We start from the raw sequence: 16,517 nt of genomic DNA on the forward strand, positions 1-16,517 counted from the left end.
CAGAACTGAGTTCTTATTTTTTTTTTTTTTTTTTTTTGCATATGTAGTTTTATTTATAATGGTCCCAACTGGAAACAACCCCAATATCCTTCAGTGGGTGAACAGTTCCATATAGTATAGTACATTCATATGATGGAATACTATTCATCAATAAAAAGGAATAAGCTATTGACGTATACAACAACCTGGATAAATCTCCAGAGAACGATGGCAAGTGAAAAAAGCCACTCCCATAGTTACGTGCTACATGATTCTGTTTATATAATATTTTTGAAAGGACAAAATTGTAGGAACAGAGAACAGATTAGTATGAATTCATATTCTTTAGCATAGCATTCAACTTCCTTCATAATTGATCCCTGGTTACCATTTCCCGCAGTTTCTATGTACAAAATCTTCTCTCCAGCCAAAGCCTACAAACTGCCCCTCTGATATTGTAGCCCCAGGATCAGCAAACTTTTTCTCTAAAGAACCAGAGATCTGGTTATATATGATGATATATGATCTCTGTTGTAACTACTCAGCGCTGCCATTGCGGTGCAGAGCAGCCACAGACTGTATGCAAACCAGTAAGTGAAGCTGTGTTTTATTTATGGACACTGAAGTTAGATTTTATATAATTTTCATGTGTCATGAAATATATATATATTTTTTAGCCATTTAAAAGTGAAAATATTCTTGGTTCATGGCCTGTACAAAAACAGGTGGCGGGCCAGATGTGGCCCATAGGCCCATCTGTAATTTGCCCACCCCTGTGCTAGGTCATTTCTACCTCTGCCCTTGGCTCTTGCCTGGACCTCTCCCTTCCCATCCTTTAAGGCCCAGTTCAATCATGCCTCCTTCAGGAAGGTTCCAGGTCATCCCAGTCCCTGGGACTTGTTCCCCCTGTGCTTGCCTGTAACACTCAGTGGGCTAAGCATTCATTTCACACCAAACTGTATAAACTGTCTTACGATATCTCTTACTTTGATGATTTGAATTCTGATTCAGGTCACGTAAAATATCTTTAAAACATCTCCCCAACTAGATTGTAAATTCTTCAAGGTCAGGAAGTATATATTTGGTTTCTTTGTGTCTTCCATAAGTGGTTGTTATACAGTGGTTTAGTTGTTGAAGAAATTAAATAAAGGAAGACCAAATCCAGGCGGCAAGTGTCCATTTAAATCCCATTGAAAGGATCTGTTTCCAGCCTAAGAAAAGAAGCCATCTTCCTCTCTGGGCTCCACTTGAGGTCAGGATTTGCTGGCGGGCGGGGGGTATACACATGAGACATGATAGTCACAAAGGGAATCTTCTTCAAGAGGGTGGAAGGTAGAACCTTTCATGAAGGGTGGATCTTACCCACGCAAGTCGATTGCTGCAATACGTGCCAAAACCAATTAACTGCTGCTTTCTCCTCCTATGGAAAATAGTGTCATCATGAATAATCCATGACAACCAATAATTAGCAAATAGTTTCTACTTGCCTTTGAAATGTGTTGTTTATATTTGCATTGGAATGTGGATGTCTTCAACATTTAGGGAATCCTTCATTTCCCACAGTGGATAAGTCTGGCTTAGAAGAAGAAGGCTGTCTGTAGACTTTTCGATGATGTCCATTCTGACCGGCGTGAGGTGATACCTCATTGTAGTTTTGATTTGCATTTCTCTAATAATTAGTGACGTTGAGCATCTTTTCATGTGCCGCTTGGCCATCTGTAGGTCTTCTTTGGAGAACTGTCTACAAACAATAAATGCTGAAGAGGGTATGGAGAAAAGGGAACCCTCCTATACACTGTTGGTGGGAATGTAAATTGTTACAACCATTGTGGAAAACAGTACGGTGGTTCCTTAAAAAACGAAAAATAGAGCTATCATATGATCCAGCAACCCCACTCCTGGGAATATACCTGGAGAAAACCATAATTTGAAAAGATGCATGCACCCCACTACGCATGGCAGCAGTATTTACAGTAGCCAGGACATGGGAGCAACCTAAATGTCCATCGACAGAAGAATGGATAAGGAAGATGTGGCACATATATACAATGGAATATTACTCAGCCATAAAAAAGAACAAAATAATGCCACTTGCAGCGACATGGATGCACCTAGAGATTGTCGTACTGAGGGAAATAAGTCAGAGAAAGACAAATATCATATGATATCACTTTTATGTGGAATCTAAAAAAAATGGAACAAATGAACTTATTTACAAAACAAATAGAGTCACAGATGTAGAAAATAATTTTATGGTTACCAGGGGGAAAGGTGGCGGGGTAGGGATAAATTGGGAGGTTAGGATTGACATATACACACTAGTATATATAAAATAGATAACTAATAAGGACCTACTGTATATAGCACAGGGAATTCTACCCAGTACTTTGTAATGACCCATACGGGAAAAGAATCTAAAAAAGAGTGGATATGTGTATATGTATAACTGATTCACTTTGCTGTACAGCAGAAACTTAACACAACAGTGTAAATCAACTATACTCCAATAAAAGTTTAAAAAAAGAAGAAGAAGGCTATCATACCCAGTCTGCCCCCTTCGTGTCTTACTCAGTTCTACCCCACTTCATGCAGGGAGTGAACTGCATGGCCTCTTAGGAACAATGGAAAACATCTGCCCAAAGCAGCTCTGCCTGCAGAACTGGGTGCTCCTCCCTCGTACCAGAAAATAAAGGCTTAGCAGCCCTTTTCTTCCCCTTCCTGCCAGGCTAGAGAAAACCTAGGTCCCCTGTCCCCAAAACAGTAAAGCACAGTAGGTAATCATGTCAGTGAGAACTTGAAGTCCAGAGGCAGCTATCCTGCAGAAAGAGAATCCAGTTGCCCAATGCACATGTCTGATTGCCACAGATACTTGCAAGTCATTAGCAAGACTCTGTGTCATGCTCAGTTCTCTGCCTTCCTACATCTGGGTGTCTGGTTTGTGTCCCCGTTCTGGGGGACAGCTGCAGACTTCTCCACCTCCTCCATTTAGCTCATCAATATTCATGGAGCATCTGCCACATCTGGGCTGCATCTGGGACTGAGAACTTACTGAAGCAGTCTTTCCGTGACAACCTCCTCTACCAGCCACAGAAAAGTCCTAAAACATATTTGAGGATTTTTATTTAATTAGATTGTGCCTAGTCCCAGTAGAGAAGTAAGGGTCAACTGGACAGATTTTCCTCAACAAGGAGAGACGTGCAGCTGGGGGCAGATGTTGACACTTACAAACACACAATGCAAGCTTCTGAGAAGGGGCCGTTTTCTTTTCTTGCTATGTGTCACCCACCATTCCCACACGTAGAATAGCACAGTGAATATGGTAGGAGCTATTTTTTGTAATAAAGGAAATCTAGGCTAATATGAGATACTCTTTCTTATGTATTGACACCTAAGTGGGAAAAGTCACTAACTGGCATTCTCTGGTTGCCTGGGTAGCTTACCTACGCCATCTGCCACCAACAAATCATCTGTTACTTAGCTGCGGCTACGTAGAGACAGTATCTGGTCAGGTGTGCAGGTTCTGGAGCCTGACTGCCTCCATTCAAAACTTACCTAGACCACTTGCTAGTTCTGTGACTTTGGGCAAATAATCTTATCTCTATACATCTGTATGTCATTGGTAAAAATACGGAATGATAATTGTACACTCCTCTTAGGGGGTCTTATGAAGATTAATCAAATTAATTATTGTAAACCACTTAGATTAGTGCCTGCATCATAACTACTATTTATGTGTGTTTGCTAAATAGATAGAATTATGCTTTTCAGGGACTTCCCTGGTGGTCCAGTGGCTAAGACTCTGCGCTCCGAATGCAAGGGGTACGGGTTCGATCCCTGGCCAGGGAACTAGATCCCATATACTGCAACTAAGAGCCCATCTACTACAACTGAGACCTGGAGCGGCCAAATAAATAAGTAAATAAATTAAAAAAATTTTTTTTATTTAAAGAAAAAGAATTATGCTTTTCAATATGTGTGTGTTTTTTTTAATTTGGTTGCACCAGGTCTTAGTTGCAACACGTGGGCTCCTTAGTTGTGGCTCCCGGGCTCCTTAGTTGCAGCTCGCCAGCTCCTTAGTTGTGGCATGTGAACTCTTAGTTGCAGCATGCATGTGGGATCTAGTTTCCTGACCAGGGATCAAACCCAGGCCCCCTGCATTGGGAGTGTAGACTCTTATCCACTGCACCACCAGGGAAGTCCCTCAATATGAGTTCTTTATAAAATAAACTCATTTTCTAAAAGCAGAACATTCTCATTATAAAATTCTTTTTAAATACCAAAATGTGTAATCTTAAAAAAACTCATCTGTAATTGGGAATTTTTATTTTTTCTTTGTACTCACCTATATTTTTTTCTATAATAGATTGTTGTTATGTGTGTGTGTGTGTTTTTAAAGTATTTTTATAAATTGCATGTAATCCCAACACCCAGAGAAAACCACTGTTTACACTTTGGTTTACTTCCTTCCAGACCATGTCACACTGTGCATATGTGTGTGTATGTGTGTGTGTGTGTGTGTGTTTGTGTGTGTGTACATAAAAAGAATATTTGGGATGATGTTGTATATACATTTTTGCCGCTCTTTTGCATTTATCATGAGTGTTTCCCCATGTCATTACTTTATTTTTAAAAACAATTTGTATTGCCTGCATGGTATGCCATCATTTAATGTAATGCCATTACTTTACATTAGTGTAATGTCCCAATTGTTGGAACGTGTGTGTATGCTTTCCTGTGTATCTGTATGTATGTATAGTTAAGGGAGCTTCTATGTATTCATGTGAATATGTGTACCTGTGGGCATATGTGAACAAATGTGTACGTGTGTGTGAATGGCATCTGACTACTTCCTGGGGGAGGCCTCTGTAGAAGAGAGTAGGAGTCAGGTTGAGATAGGTAAAAGAGGAGATGGGATATTTTATATCAAGGACCCTTTCAGTCTCCTGCGGTCAGTCTCCTGAGGCAGTAGGACAGGGACATTGGAGGACTGGAAGGAGTTAAGCCATTAGCCACCATTCACAGACAAGAAGGGTGAATGAACTCTGGCTGAGTCCAGGTCAGCTTCCTTCTCGAGGCACAAGGCACGTAGCTTCCTTGTCACCCCCTCCTCCCAGTGGATGCTCCCTGGCCAGGGCCCATCATACTGTCTCCTGAAATAAGAGGTTTCAACAGAGGGTTCTTGTCTGCTTTTCCCTTTTGGACACTACAGACCTTTGGTTGAGTCCATTGCAAATCAGATATTTCTAAGGTTAGGGAGACTGCTGCAGCAGAGCTAGGCTCCTCCATAGAGATTACTCCATAGAGACACCGTAGGACGGGTGTGTTATCATCAGGGCTTGTCGGTCTGAGGTGCTCTGATCAAAAGCTGGGATCTTCTCTGGACCATAGTCTGACACAATCATTCCTAGGGTCCTGTAGTGACTTTCCTTTTATACTATAGTTCAAGTTTGGCAAACTGCTGATGGTTGCCTGATTTTGTAAATAAAGTTTTATTGGAACACAGCCAAGCTCATTTGTTTACGTATTGTCTGTGGCTGTTTTTGCACTACGGTGGCAGCGTTGAGTAGTTGTGACAGAGACAGTATAGGCCACAAAGCCTAATATATTTACTGTCTGGCCTTTTAGAAACAGCTTGCTGATTCCTGCTGGCTTCATATCCTCACTTTCAAAGGCCTTCTACAGGCAATTCTGTCTTCATTGTTGACCATCTTTCCATCTGTTTCACTGCACTGGCTGTAAACCCTGAAGATACTCTTGGTTTTATTTGCTCTTCCTCGACTCTATTCCTGTTCTCAGATTGTGCTTGTTATACATGATAATGCTCTCCCCGACAGCCCATTAAGCCTTTTTATCAGTTAAGAAGCTAATGAGGGCTTCCCTGGTGGCGCAGTGGTCGCCTGCCAATGCAGGGGACACGGGTTTGAGCCCTGGTCCAGGAAGATCCCACATGCCGCGGAGCAACTAAGCCCGTGCGCCACAACTACTAGCCTGTGCTCTAGAGGCCATATGCCACAACTACGGAACCCACGTGCCACAACTACTGAAGCCTGTGCGCCTAGAGCCCGTGCTCCGCAACAAGAGAAGCCACCGCAATGAGAAGCCCGCGCACCACAACGAAGAGGAACCCCCCCCTCGCCGCAACTAGAGAAAGCTCGTGTGCAGCAGCGAAGATCCAACGCAGCCAAAAATAAATTAAATAAATAAATATTTTTAAAAAAGAAGAAGAAGCTAATGAAATTCCACCCCCTCATGAAAACTCCCTGGACATTTGGTGGCTTCCTTTGGGTGCTCTGGGACACACCAGGCCCCCTCTCCAGCAGCATGACCCCTGGAAGATGCAACCCCTACACAGCCTCCACCAGGTCTCTTCACACCCTTTAGAAAGTCATGTGCCGTGTTTTCCTTCCTTTCCGTTTTCTTTATTCTCAGCCCTTTTCATAGGTCAAAACTTCTTTGAACAAACTCTATCACAATCTAAATCTCTAATAAAAACAGATACCTGCTTTTCGCCAACAATTTGGTATGAGATTCCAATGCAGTGAAAGAACTGGGGCCATTTCCTTGGATTTCATTGCAGATGGAGTTTGGTCTTGAGGAAGACTTGTCATTATTCCTTCTTCTGTGCTGCTTTAATTATTAAGAAGCCCATAGAGAGCAAGTCAGGCCAGCCTCTTCTACTCAGGGCTTGCGGTGCTATGCAATTGATTGCTCCCTATAGACCCATGATGACACAGGAGGAGGCCACCTGGGAAGGCTGGGAGTCTTTATTCCTGGAAATCTTTAAAAAGGTTCTGGAGAGGGCTTCCCCGGTGGCGCAGTGGTTGAGAGTCTGCCTGCCGATGCAGGGGACACGGGTTCGTGCCCCGGTCTGGGAAGATCCCACGTGCTGTGGAGCGGCTGGGCCCGTGAGCCATGGCCGCTGAGCCTGCGCGTCAGGAGCCTGTGCTCCGCAACGGGAGAGGCCGCAACAGTGAGAGGCCCGCGTACCGCAAAAAAAAAAATCTTCTGGAGTTATTGATACATACTGTTTGGAACTAAATAAGAATGGAGAAACCAAAGGAACAAAATAAAACTATTCTATGAGAGTTTAAGATATGATAAATGTGGTCTTATAAATTGATAGAGAAAGAAAGGCTCATTTATTAAATGGAATAGGGATAAGTTAGCTTGAAGGAAAAAATCAGTTTAGACTAACGTACAATAAAATAAATTACAAATGGAATAATGAATAAAATATATTCGAAATAAACTAAGAAAATCCAAAAGAAAATGGAATTAAATATATATTAAACCCTTAAGAAGGTATTGTTTTTCTAGGGAAAGAAAGAAGAGAGTAATCACAAAGGAAAAGATGATCAGATTTTCATACATAGAAATGCTATGTGGGGAATTCTCTGGCAGTCTAGTGGGTAGGACTCCAACCTTTCAGTGCTGTGGGCCTGGGTTTGATCGCTGGTCGCAGAACTAAGATCCTGCAAGCAGTGAGGCCAAAAAAAAAAAAAAAATGCTATGTGAAAAATTCCACATAACCAAAATAAAAATACAAACAAATCACACGGGAAAAACAGACTTGCAGCAAAACTAACAACTAGTTCATATCTGTTCTATATAGGGAACTCATCCAAAATAATAATAAAAACACTAGGATCCCAAAGAATAAACAGGAAAAGAACATAAACAATATAATAAAGAAAAATGCAGTTAGAACATTAAAGTATGAAAAAATGTCGATGTCGTAAGAAAGAAAAACTTATACTGAATGCCTATTGTGTATCAGGTACTCTGCTAGATACCTTTATCTCATCTAATTCATTAGGTAAGTTTTAAAAAGAGACATTGCAGCTATAATTATGGTATCATAAAACATGCATCTGGAAGTACCTTTAGAGAACATGTGGTCAAAGCTGTTTAAAATCTTTATTAATTTTCCTTATTTTATTGAGTAGTTATTACATTCATATCATTCAAAATTTTAGTATGAAAAGTATCAATGAAAAGTCTTTATCTCACCCCTATCTCTCTCCCCAGAGCAACCACTGTTAGTTTTTTGTGTATCCTTCCAGAACTGTCCTATGCCTATACCAGCAGAATAGCTCCCCAACACACACACACCAGCATACTATACCAGCTATTCTACACCTTACCTTTTATGCTTAACAATATATGAATGAGAGAACCTTCCATACCAGTCCATTAAGTTTTTTTATACCTGCATTGTATTCTACTTTATGGATGTACCATAATTTGACCAGCTTCCATTGATGAACCTGTAGGTTTCCAGTATTTTGTGTTTACAAACCATGGCACAGTGTACGGTATACTTTTGCATAATATGACTTTCCTTGTACAATATAACTTTGCATAAGTATGAGCGTATCAGTAGGACAAATTCCTACAGATGGAATTACTGGGTCAAAGCATATATGTATTTGTACTTTTGTTGACACTGCTAGATTGCCCTCCGTAGATGTGTACCAATTTCCATTCCCACCAACAGTGTATGAAAGTGTGAAAGTGATTTTATTCCATCACTTTCATCAGTTCAATGAGTTATCAAATTTTTTAATCTTTGAGTGAAAAATGTTTCTTCAGTACATGAAAAGATGCTCAACATCACTAATTATTAGAGAAATGCAAATCAAAACTAGAATGAGGTATCACCTCACATCAGTCAGAATGTCCATCATCAAAAAACTACAAACAGACACTTCCCTGGTGGCGCAGCGGTTAAGAATCCGCCTGCCAATGCCGGGGACACGGGTTCGATCCCTGGTTTGGGAAGATCCCACATGCCGCGGATCAACTAAGCCCATGCACCACAACTACTGAGCCTGCGCCCTAGAGCCTGTGAGCCACAACTACTGAGCACACCCGCCACAGCTACTGAAGCCCACACGCCTAGAGCCCGTGCTCCGCAACAAGAGAAGCCACCGCAATGCGAAGCCCGCACACTGCAACGAAGAGTAGCCCTCACTCTCCACAACAAGAGAAAGCCCGTGCACAGCAACGATGACCCAATACAGCCATAAATAAATAAATAAATAAATAAATAAATCTTTTAAAATCTACAAACAGTAAATGCTGGAGAGGGTATGGAGAAAAGGGAACCCTCCTACACTGTTTTGTGGGAATGTAAATTGGTACAGCCACTATGGAGAACAGTATAGATGTTCCTTAAAAGACTAAAAATAGAGCTGTCTTATGATCCAGCTATCCTACTCCCGGGAATATACCCGGAGAAAACCATAATTTAAAAAGATACATGCACCCTAATGTTCACTGCAGCACTCTTTATAATAGCCAAGACATGGAAGCAACTTAAATAAATGCCCATCGACAGACGAATGGATAAAGATGTGGGGGACTTGCCTGGTGCCTCAGTGGTTAAGAATCCGCCTGCCAATGCAGGGACACGGATTCGAGCCCCGGTCCAGGAAGATCCCACATGCCACAGGGCAACTAAGCCCGTGCGCCACAACTACTGAGCCTGCATGCCACAACTACTGAAGCCTGCGTGCCTAGAGCCCATGCTCTGCAAGAAGAGAAGCCACCACAATGAGAAGACCATGCACTGCAACGAAGACCCAACGCAGCCAAAAATAAATAAATTAATTAATTAAAAAAAGAAGATGTGGTACATATATACAATGGAATTTTACTTAGCCATAAAGAAGAAGGAAATAATGCCATTTGCAGCAACATGGATGGACCTAGAGATTGTCATACTGAGTGAAGTAAGTCAGACAGAGAAAGACAAATATAATATTGCTTATATGTGGAATCTAAAAAAAAAGGTACAAATGAACTTATTTACAAAACAGAAATAGAGTCACAGATGTAGAAAACAATCTTATGGTTACCAGGGGGTTGGGGGTTAGGGATACATTGGGAGATTGGGATTAACGTATACACACTAGTATATATAAAATAGATAACTAATAAGGACCTACTGTATAGCACAGGGGCCTCTACTCAATACTGTATAATGAGACCTATACGGGAGAATAATCTAAAAAAGAGTGGATACATGTACATGTATAACTGATTCACTTTGCTGCACAGCAGAAGCTAACACAACAGTATAAATCAACTATACTCCAATAAACATTTGTTTTAATGTTTCTTCAGTGGAGTTTTAAATGTTTTTTTTTCTGATTGAGTGGAGCTAAGAATCTTTTGTATATATAAAAGTTGTTATATTTCCTGTAAACTTTCAATTCTCATCTTTTGCCTGTTTTTCTTGAGTTGTTAGTCTTCTCATTAATATGTAGTATGTATTAGAAAAATGATTCTATAAGTCGCAAATTTTTTAAATTGGTTTTTTGTTTGCCTTTTGACCTTAAAGCAGCTCATTTTTAGAAATAAGACACTGAGGCCCAGAGAAGTGAAATTCCTTGTATAGAAGGCGCTCAGCTTACCAGTGGCAGGGACAAAGCTATGCTTAGGTCTTGGAACTCCCGGTACATTGTATCAGAAAGCCTCATTTGCAAAGTAAGGGATTGAGCCAGGTGAGTTCCCACTTGTCTAAAAAGAGACTGGATTAGACTTGCATCCTTTATCATGCTCATTTTCCATAATTGAATGATAAGTGTTTATTGAGCACTTAAGAATAGCATAGGCAGACTCAACATACCCTTGGGAACATAGACCAGCTTCCCTTCTTGATCTTCTTGGTCTCCATCACTGCCACCACCAGTTACCTCTCATTTAGTCCCTTTGTATTTCCTTACTCTTCTTTCTTCCTCTCCCCTCACAGCAGTCCTTGTCCAAACCTGCTTTTTTCCGGCAAAATTCAGAAAGGAGGAACTTCAAACTGCTGGACACTAGGAAGCTGAGTCGGGATGGCACTGGGTCCCCTTCTAAAATCAGCCCTCCCTCCACCCCCAGCAGCCCTGATGACACTTTCTTTAACCTCGGAGACCCACAGAACGGCAGGAAGAAGAGAAAGATACCCAAGGTAAGGCTTACAACAAGCTTCGTGTTCAGATGTGCACTCCGCCTTCCCTGCAAAGGAAGGCTGCAGAGGAGTCTGGGCAGAGATCAAATCACTGGACCCTTCTTCCTGCTTCACCACAGGCCGGGTAGACACGGTGAAGCCAGCAGGCTGAGATATCTGGCCCTTTGTCAGAGTAATTGTGGTGGTCCTGTAGCCTTCCTCTCAGCCATCCCTCTCCCTACCTTGATCACTCTTAGGATACCAACCTGTGCTTCCAGGACCCAGCCTCAAAGGGCCGCATCTCCCTTCTTCATGGCCTCAAAAAGCAGAGCTCCATCCCTCGTGCTCTGACTCAGACTCCGTCACCTCCCACTGCAGAGGTGGCACCACATGGAGGCTGTGCTCCAAGGGAGCACTTGTCAAAAATACATCTTTTCTGGCTCTTTTCAGCCCCAAAGGCAAAACGTGCCTAAGGGCTTGGATGTGCATCTCATGTGGCCGCTGTTGCTGTTACATTTCCTTTGCTCAGTCCAACCCCTGCAGTGCCTGTCATTCTTCTTTGGCCACTTTGATACCAACTTCCCTCAGGAACTTTTAGAGCAGGAATTCTTCATTTCAGAGTACATGGATGGACTTTAGGGGATCATGAAACCCACAAAATCATGTAAAACTGTATGGATGAGTTTGGGAGGATAAAAGGAAGAGGGGGTGGGTTGTCTGTAGGTTTCATCAGATTTCTCAAAGTGACCCATTGACCTGAAAGTCCAGGGACATTTTCACAAGCCAGTCCCTCCTGACCCAGTTTGGTTAATCAGTGCTTTGAGCCATAATATCACCCCTGTCCCCCACATTCTTATTCAAGTGAAATTAAGTCACCTGGACAATCAAGAGGGCATTCTGGGGGCTTCCCTGGAGGTCCAGTAGCTAAGACTCCGCGCTTCCACTGCAGGGGGCACGGGTTCAATCCCTGCTCCAGGAACTAAGATTCCCCAAGCTGCACAGCGCAGCCAAAAAAAAAGTGCATTCTGAAGGGTGAGGGCGGTTAGGCTCAGGTGGGCAAGAGAAGACCTATCACCTGCAGCCCAGCAGTGGGGTTGCAGGTGGAACAGGGGAGAAGATGTCTTGCCTTGTGTTGTTGATGGAGGGCAGGAGTCAGGCCTCGTTCCCCTTCCTGTTCTCCTGGTTGCCTCGCGCCACCTGGGGCACAGTGCAGGTTGCATATTGATCATTGGATGCTGGCTGAATGAACTCCCACTAGTACATGGATACCAGTCTCCTTCGCCCCTGGTGGAATCGCTTTCTGTCTCCCTTTGGCTGTCTTTCAGTCACTGTCTTAACTCCTCTTCTCGTTCTGGCATGACTCACACATATCTGTAATGTCAAAAACCCGCAATAGTGAAATAATTACAAGTGGCTATTAACATCTGTACAGCCTCACTGTTATTTTAGCAAATTAAACAGGAACAGTCAAATGAATCAGCTGAGTTTAAAAGAGTTTTGATACAACTCTAAGTTTGACCATGTATCTCTTAATAAGCATTTAACCTCTATCTTCTACCCCTGTGCTTTTACCCATCACTTCCCCATTTATACTATTTTAATATTTAAAAAAGATTTTTTGAGATTGAGGGGAAGAGAATATGTGTGCATATTTTATATAAAAATAGAGAGGCGGAGATAAAGGTAGAACTATTTCTGCCACTTCATATGAGTTTAACTTGCAAGCAGCAGTTTGTTCCCTTTTACTTTATTGCCTGAAATTGAAGTGAGTTTCCCCACTTACATAGTGCCCAGGCAGTTACTCAAGTAGGGTTTGGCAGGTGTAATCAAATCTGGAGAAAAATCAGCAACAACAACAACAACAAAATCTTATTAAAATTTTAGTCATAAAGGTGAAGTACACAATTCTTCAAAGGAATGTTTAAAAAGAAAACAAATGACTAATTACAGGGACTTCGCTGGTGGCGCAGTGGGTGAGACTCCGTGCTCCCAAGGCAGGGGGCCCAGGGTTGATTCCCTGGTCAGGGATCTAGATCACACATGCATGCTGCAACTAAGAGTTTGCATGACACAACTAAGGAGCCCGCCTACTGCAACTAAGACCCGGCACAACCAAATAAACAAATAAATATTTCTTTAAAAATGACTCATTACAGTCTATTAGAAGTCTCATGAATCCTCAGTTCTATCACTTGCTACTTAATCTTAACCTAGGCTTGTCCTTTCCAAATGCTTTGAATCCTTTACTTGAAGTCAAAGTTTCTTTTTCAGGCACATTCTTGACTTCCAGGTTTTGGAACCTTAAAGCGTTTGCTATCCAAAACCCTTGCTTTTGTGTTTTTATCTAGCAAGAAGGACTTAATGGTCTACTCACAACTCATCAGTTAATGGGTTGGTTGGTGTTCCTTCAGCTGCCTCTGCTGTAACGTGTAACACGAGTCCTTTCTGGAAGTATGGATGCTTCCCTTGATTTCTCCCGCCTCAGCCCTAAGAGGAATGAAGGTCCCAGTGGAGGAGGGGAGAGAGAAAGAGGCAGCCCTTCCCTATATTCTCCTAGCAACCCTGTACCTTCATTAACGTGGCAGCTAAAACGGAGCAGTTAATTACACAGTGGTGTGATGTCCCCAGGTTTCATGAAACATTGTGCTGTCCTTTATAATGAGAAGTGAACTCCCCCTCAGCACTGTAGCAGGTTTATGTGGAATCCTTTGTTTCTTAGGCAGCCATCATAGGCAGAATTAGGTCCCAGATGACTCTGTCTGAAACAGACTGTCTTCCAAATGAGCTTATAGCTAAAAATGTTTGTTTTCAACTTTTAAAAAATTTCTAAAAAGGCCAATACTTCTAGTACAGAACACTTTTGTTTCTTTTTCAGAACACTTTTAAACAACAAAACTTATCTCCTGTTAAAGTTCAATTATGTGAAAGCCCGTTTAAGTTTTTCTCCCTGGGGAAATTGTTTTTAAATAAAAAGGAACAAAGATTTATTAACTGAAGTATATATATGGCTTCCACTTACTCCATGACCTGATTTAAAATGAGAAAAATCTTCTCTTTCATATTATTTATACTACTTACATAACACTCACGAATTGTCTTATAGTTATGAATGCACCTTCGTCCTTCCTGTTAGCTTGTAAACTCCCTGAGAATGTGTGCCATGTCCCATATATCCTTTTATCCCTCATAGCTCCTAGCAAAATCCCTTGCACATAGGAGATGCTCAGTATTCATTCAACAAATTAATAATTAGCAAATATTTATTGAGTACCTACTGTGTGCCAGGCCCTGCTCCATCCCATACAGGTACTGTGACAGCAGTAAATAAAAGTGACAAAAATTCCTGCCTGCATGGAGCTTACAGTCTAGTGTTCATTTTATTTAAACAAATGGAAGGATATTAACTATATTGTAAATGTCTTCTTTCTAGTTAATTTTTGGATATTTTGGGGGGAGATTTTGAAAAGGTTTAAAAATTTCCTTCTCTCCAAAAACAATTTGACCTAGCAACTCATTTGTTTATTTACCTGTATTTTTTTTTTGCGGTACGCGGGCCTCTCACTGTTGTGGCCTCTCCCGTTGCGGAGCACAGGCTCCGGACGTGCAGGCTCAGCGACCATGGCTCACGGGCCCAGCCGCTCCACGGCATGTGGGATCTTCCCGGACCGGGGCACGAACCTGTGTCCCCTGCATCGGCAGGCGGACTCTCAACCACTGCGCCACCAGGGAAGCCCTGCCTGTATTTTTAAAATCGTGATAAAATATACATAACATAAAACTTACCGTTTTAACCATTTTTTAATGTATAGTTCAGTGGCATTAAGTACATTCACATTGTTCTGCAACCGTCACGCTGCACCTATTAAACACTTAACTCCCCATTCCCCCCCTCCCCCCAGCCCCTGGCAACCACCATGCTACTTTCTGTCTCTATGAATTCGACTACTCTAGGTACCTCGTATAAGTGGTGTCATAAAATATTTGTCCTTTTGTGACTTATTTCACTTAGCATGAAATCCTCAGGGTTCATTCATGTTGAAGCATGTGTCAGAATCTCCTTCCTTTTTAAGGCTGAGTAATATTCCATTGTATGTACGTGCTACATTGTGTTTATCCATTCATCCATCAGTTGACATTTGGGTTGTTTTCACTTCTTGGTCCTTGTGAATAATACTGTTGATACGGTGTCTTCTTGCATGGGAAATGGGGTTAGTGTTACATCCCACTAGTTAGAACATGCAGGAAAAGAAAAGAAGGCCAGTTCAGGGGTGTGAGCTCTCAAGGAGATGGCTGGTTCGTGAGAGCAAATATAAAGAGCTTCCACATGGCAGGGATTTGGGGGTGAAGGCAGAGGCCTCAGTCGGGTCAGGTTCACGGTTAGGGAAGAGGAGTTCACACCGAGAGCTGGCAAGGCCAGGGCTGGCCTTCCTGTCAGGAGCCAGAGGGCGCAGATGACCGAGGCTATGGCAGCGCCGTGTCAGTGAGAGTCTGCAGAGCTGGGGGGGACGGAACCCAGGCCGGCCACAAGGAGGCCTTGAGAATAAGCCACCCTCCTCTCTGGTGGGCCAGTGCTTGTAGAGAGGAGCTGGTGAACTTCTTTAGGGAGGGGATCGAGGAGTAGGGGGCAGAGGTGGGTATTAGCAACTGTCCCTGACGGGTACACATCACCCAGTTTACCATAGCACACCTGCTCCTGTTCTTCCCAATGTATGAAAGAATTTTCAACCTTTCAAGGCAGCAACTTACAAACAGCTCCCCTTTAAAGTCACTAGTTGGTTTGTGTCGATTATGCATGGGTAGACTTCCCTTTCTCCCAACCAGGTGGAATCCAGGAAGCTTATACTCTTTTTTTTTTAATTTATTTTTGGCTGTGTTGGGTCTTCGTTGCTGCTCGCAGGCTTTCTCTAGTTGCATTGAGCGGGGGCTACCCTTCATTGCAGTGCGTGGGCTTCTCATTGTGGTGGCTTCTCTTGTTGCGGAGCACGGGCTCTAGGCGCACGGGCTTCAGTAGCTGTGGCTCATGGGCTCAGTAGTTGTGGCTCGTGGGCTCTAGAGCACAGGCTCAGCAGTTGTGGTACACGGGCTTAGTTGCTCCACTGCATGTGGGATCTTCCCAGACCAGGGCTCGAACCCGTGTTCCCTGCATTGGCAGGCGGATTCTTAACCAGTGTGCCACCAGGGAAGTCCAGGAAGCTTCTTCTCTTGAAAGTTGCAGGTGGTGCCGTAAAGCCTGAGGGGAAGTGACCCTGGGCCTCAGTCACCAGACGGTTCTGCTATACTCAGTCTGGAGGATGTGCTGCTTACTAAGGTGTCTGCTGAGCAGCTCGACTTCTGAGCGCCAGAGAGGTCATGAAAGGCCTCAGCAAGTCTGCGGCCAGTGTGTCCTCTGCAGGAAGGACGGTGTGCCCGGTACACGGCACTCCTCCCTGCAGTCCTGAGCTCGGACTCAAGAGCCACCGCAGTCCCTGGTCCCTTCCTGGGGCTCAGACACTCTTTGGCATGGTGCCTATGAAAGGGGCCCTGCCTGGGAACATTTTTTTTTCTGTCTCTTTCTTTCCTTGTTTTGCTTTGGGGGCAAAAGCTCCTTCCCAAACCCCAGTTA

At 43.0% G+C, this 16,517-nt stretch overlaps 1 protein-coding gene across 1 annotated transcript in view; it reads left to right on the forward strand.

Moving 5' to 3' along the window:
• The window catches only part of DENND2A (DENN domain containing 2A), a 74,305-nt gene that overhangs the window by 22,048 nt on the left and 35,740 nt on the right, over positions 1-16,517 (forward strand). The window contains exon 5 of the mRNA XM_024742523.1: positions 10,736-10,936. Coding sequence (XP_024598291.1) covers positions 10,736-10,936 — 201 coding nt within the window. The remainder of the gene's footprint in view (positions 1-10,735; positions 10,937-16,517) is intronic.

This window comes from Neophocaena asiaeorientalis, unplaced genomic scaffold (assembly GCF_003031525.2).
Source record: "Neophocaena asiaeorientalis asiaeorientalis breed wild unplaced genomic scaffold, Neophocaena_asiaeorientalis_V1.1 scaffold598, whole genome shotgun sequence".
Lineage (NCBI taxonomy): Eukaryota > Metazoa > Chordata > Mammalia > Artiodactyla > Phocoenidae > Neophocaena > Neophocaena asiaeorientalis.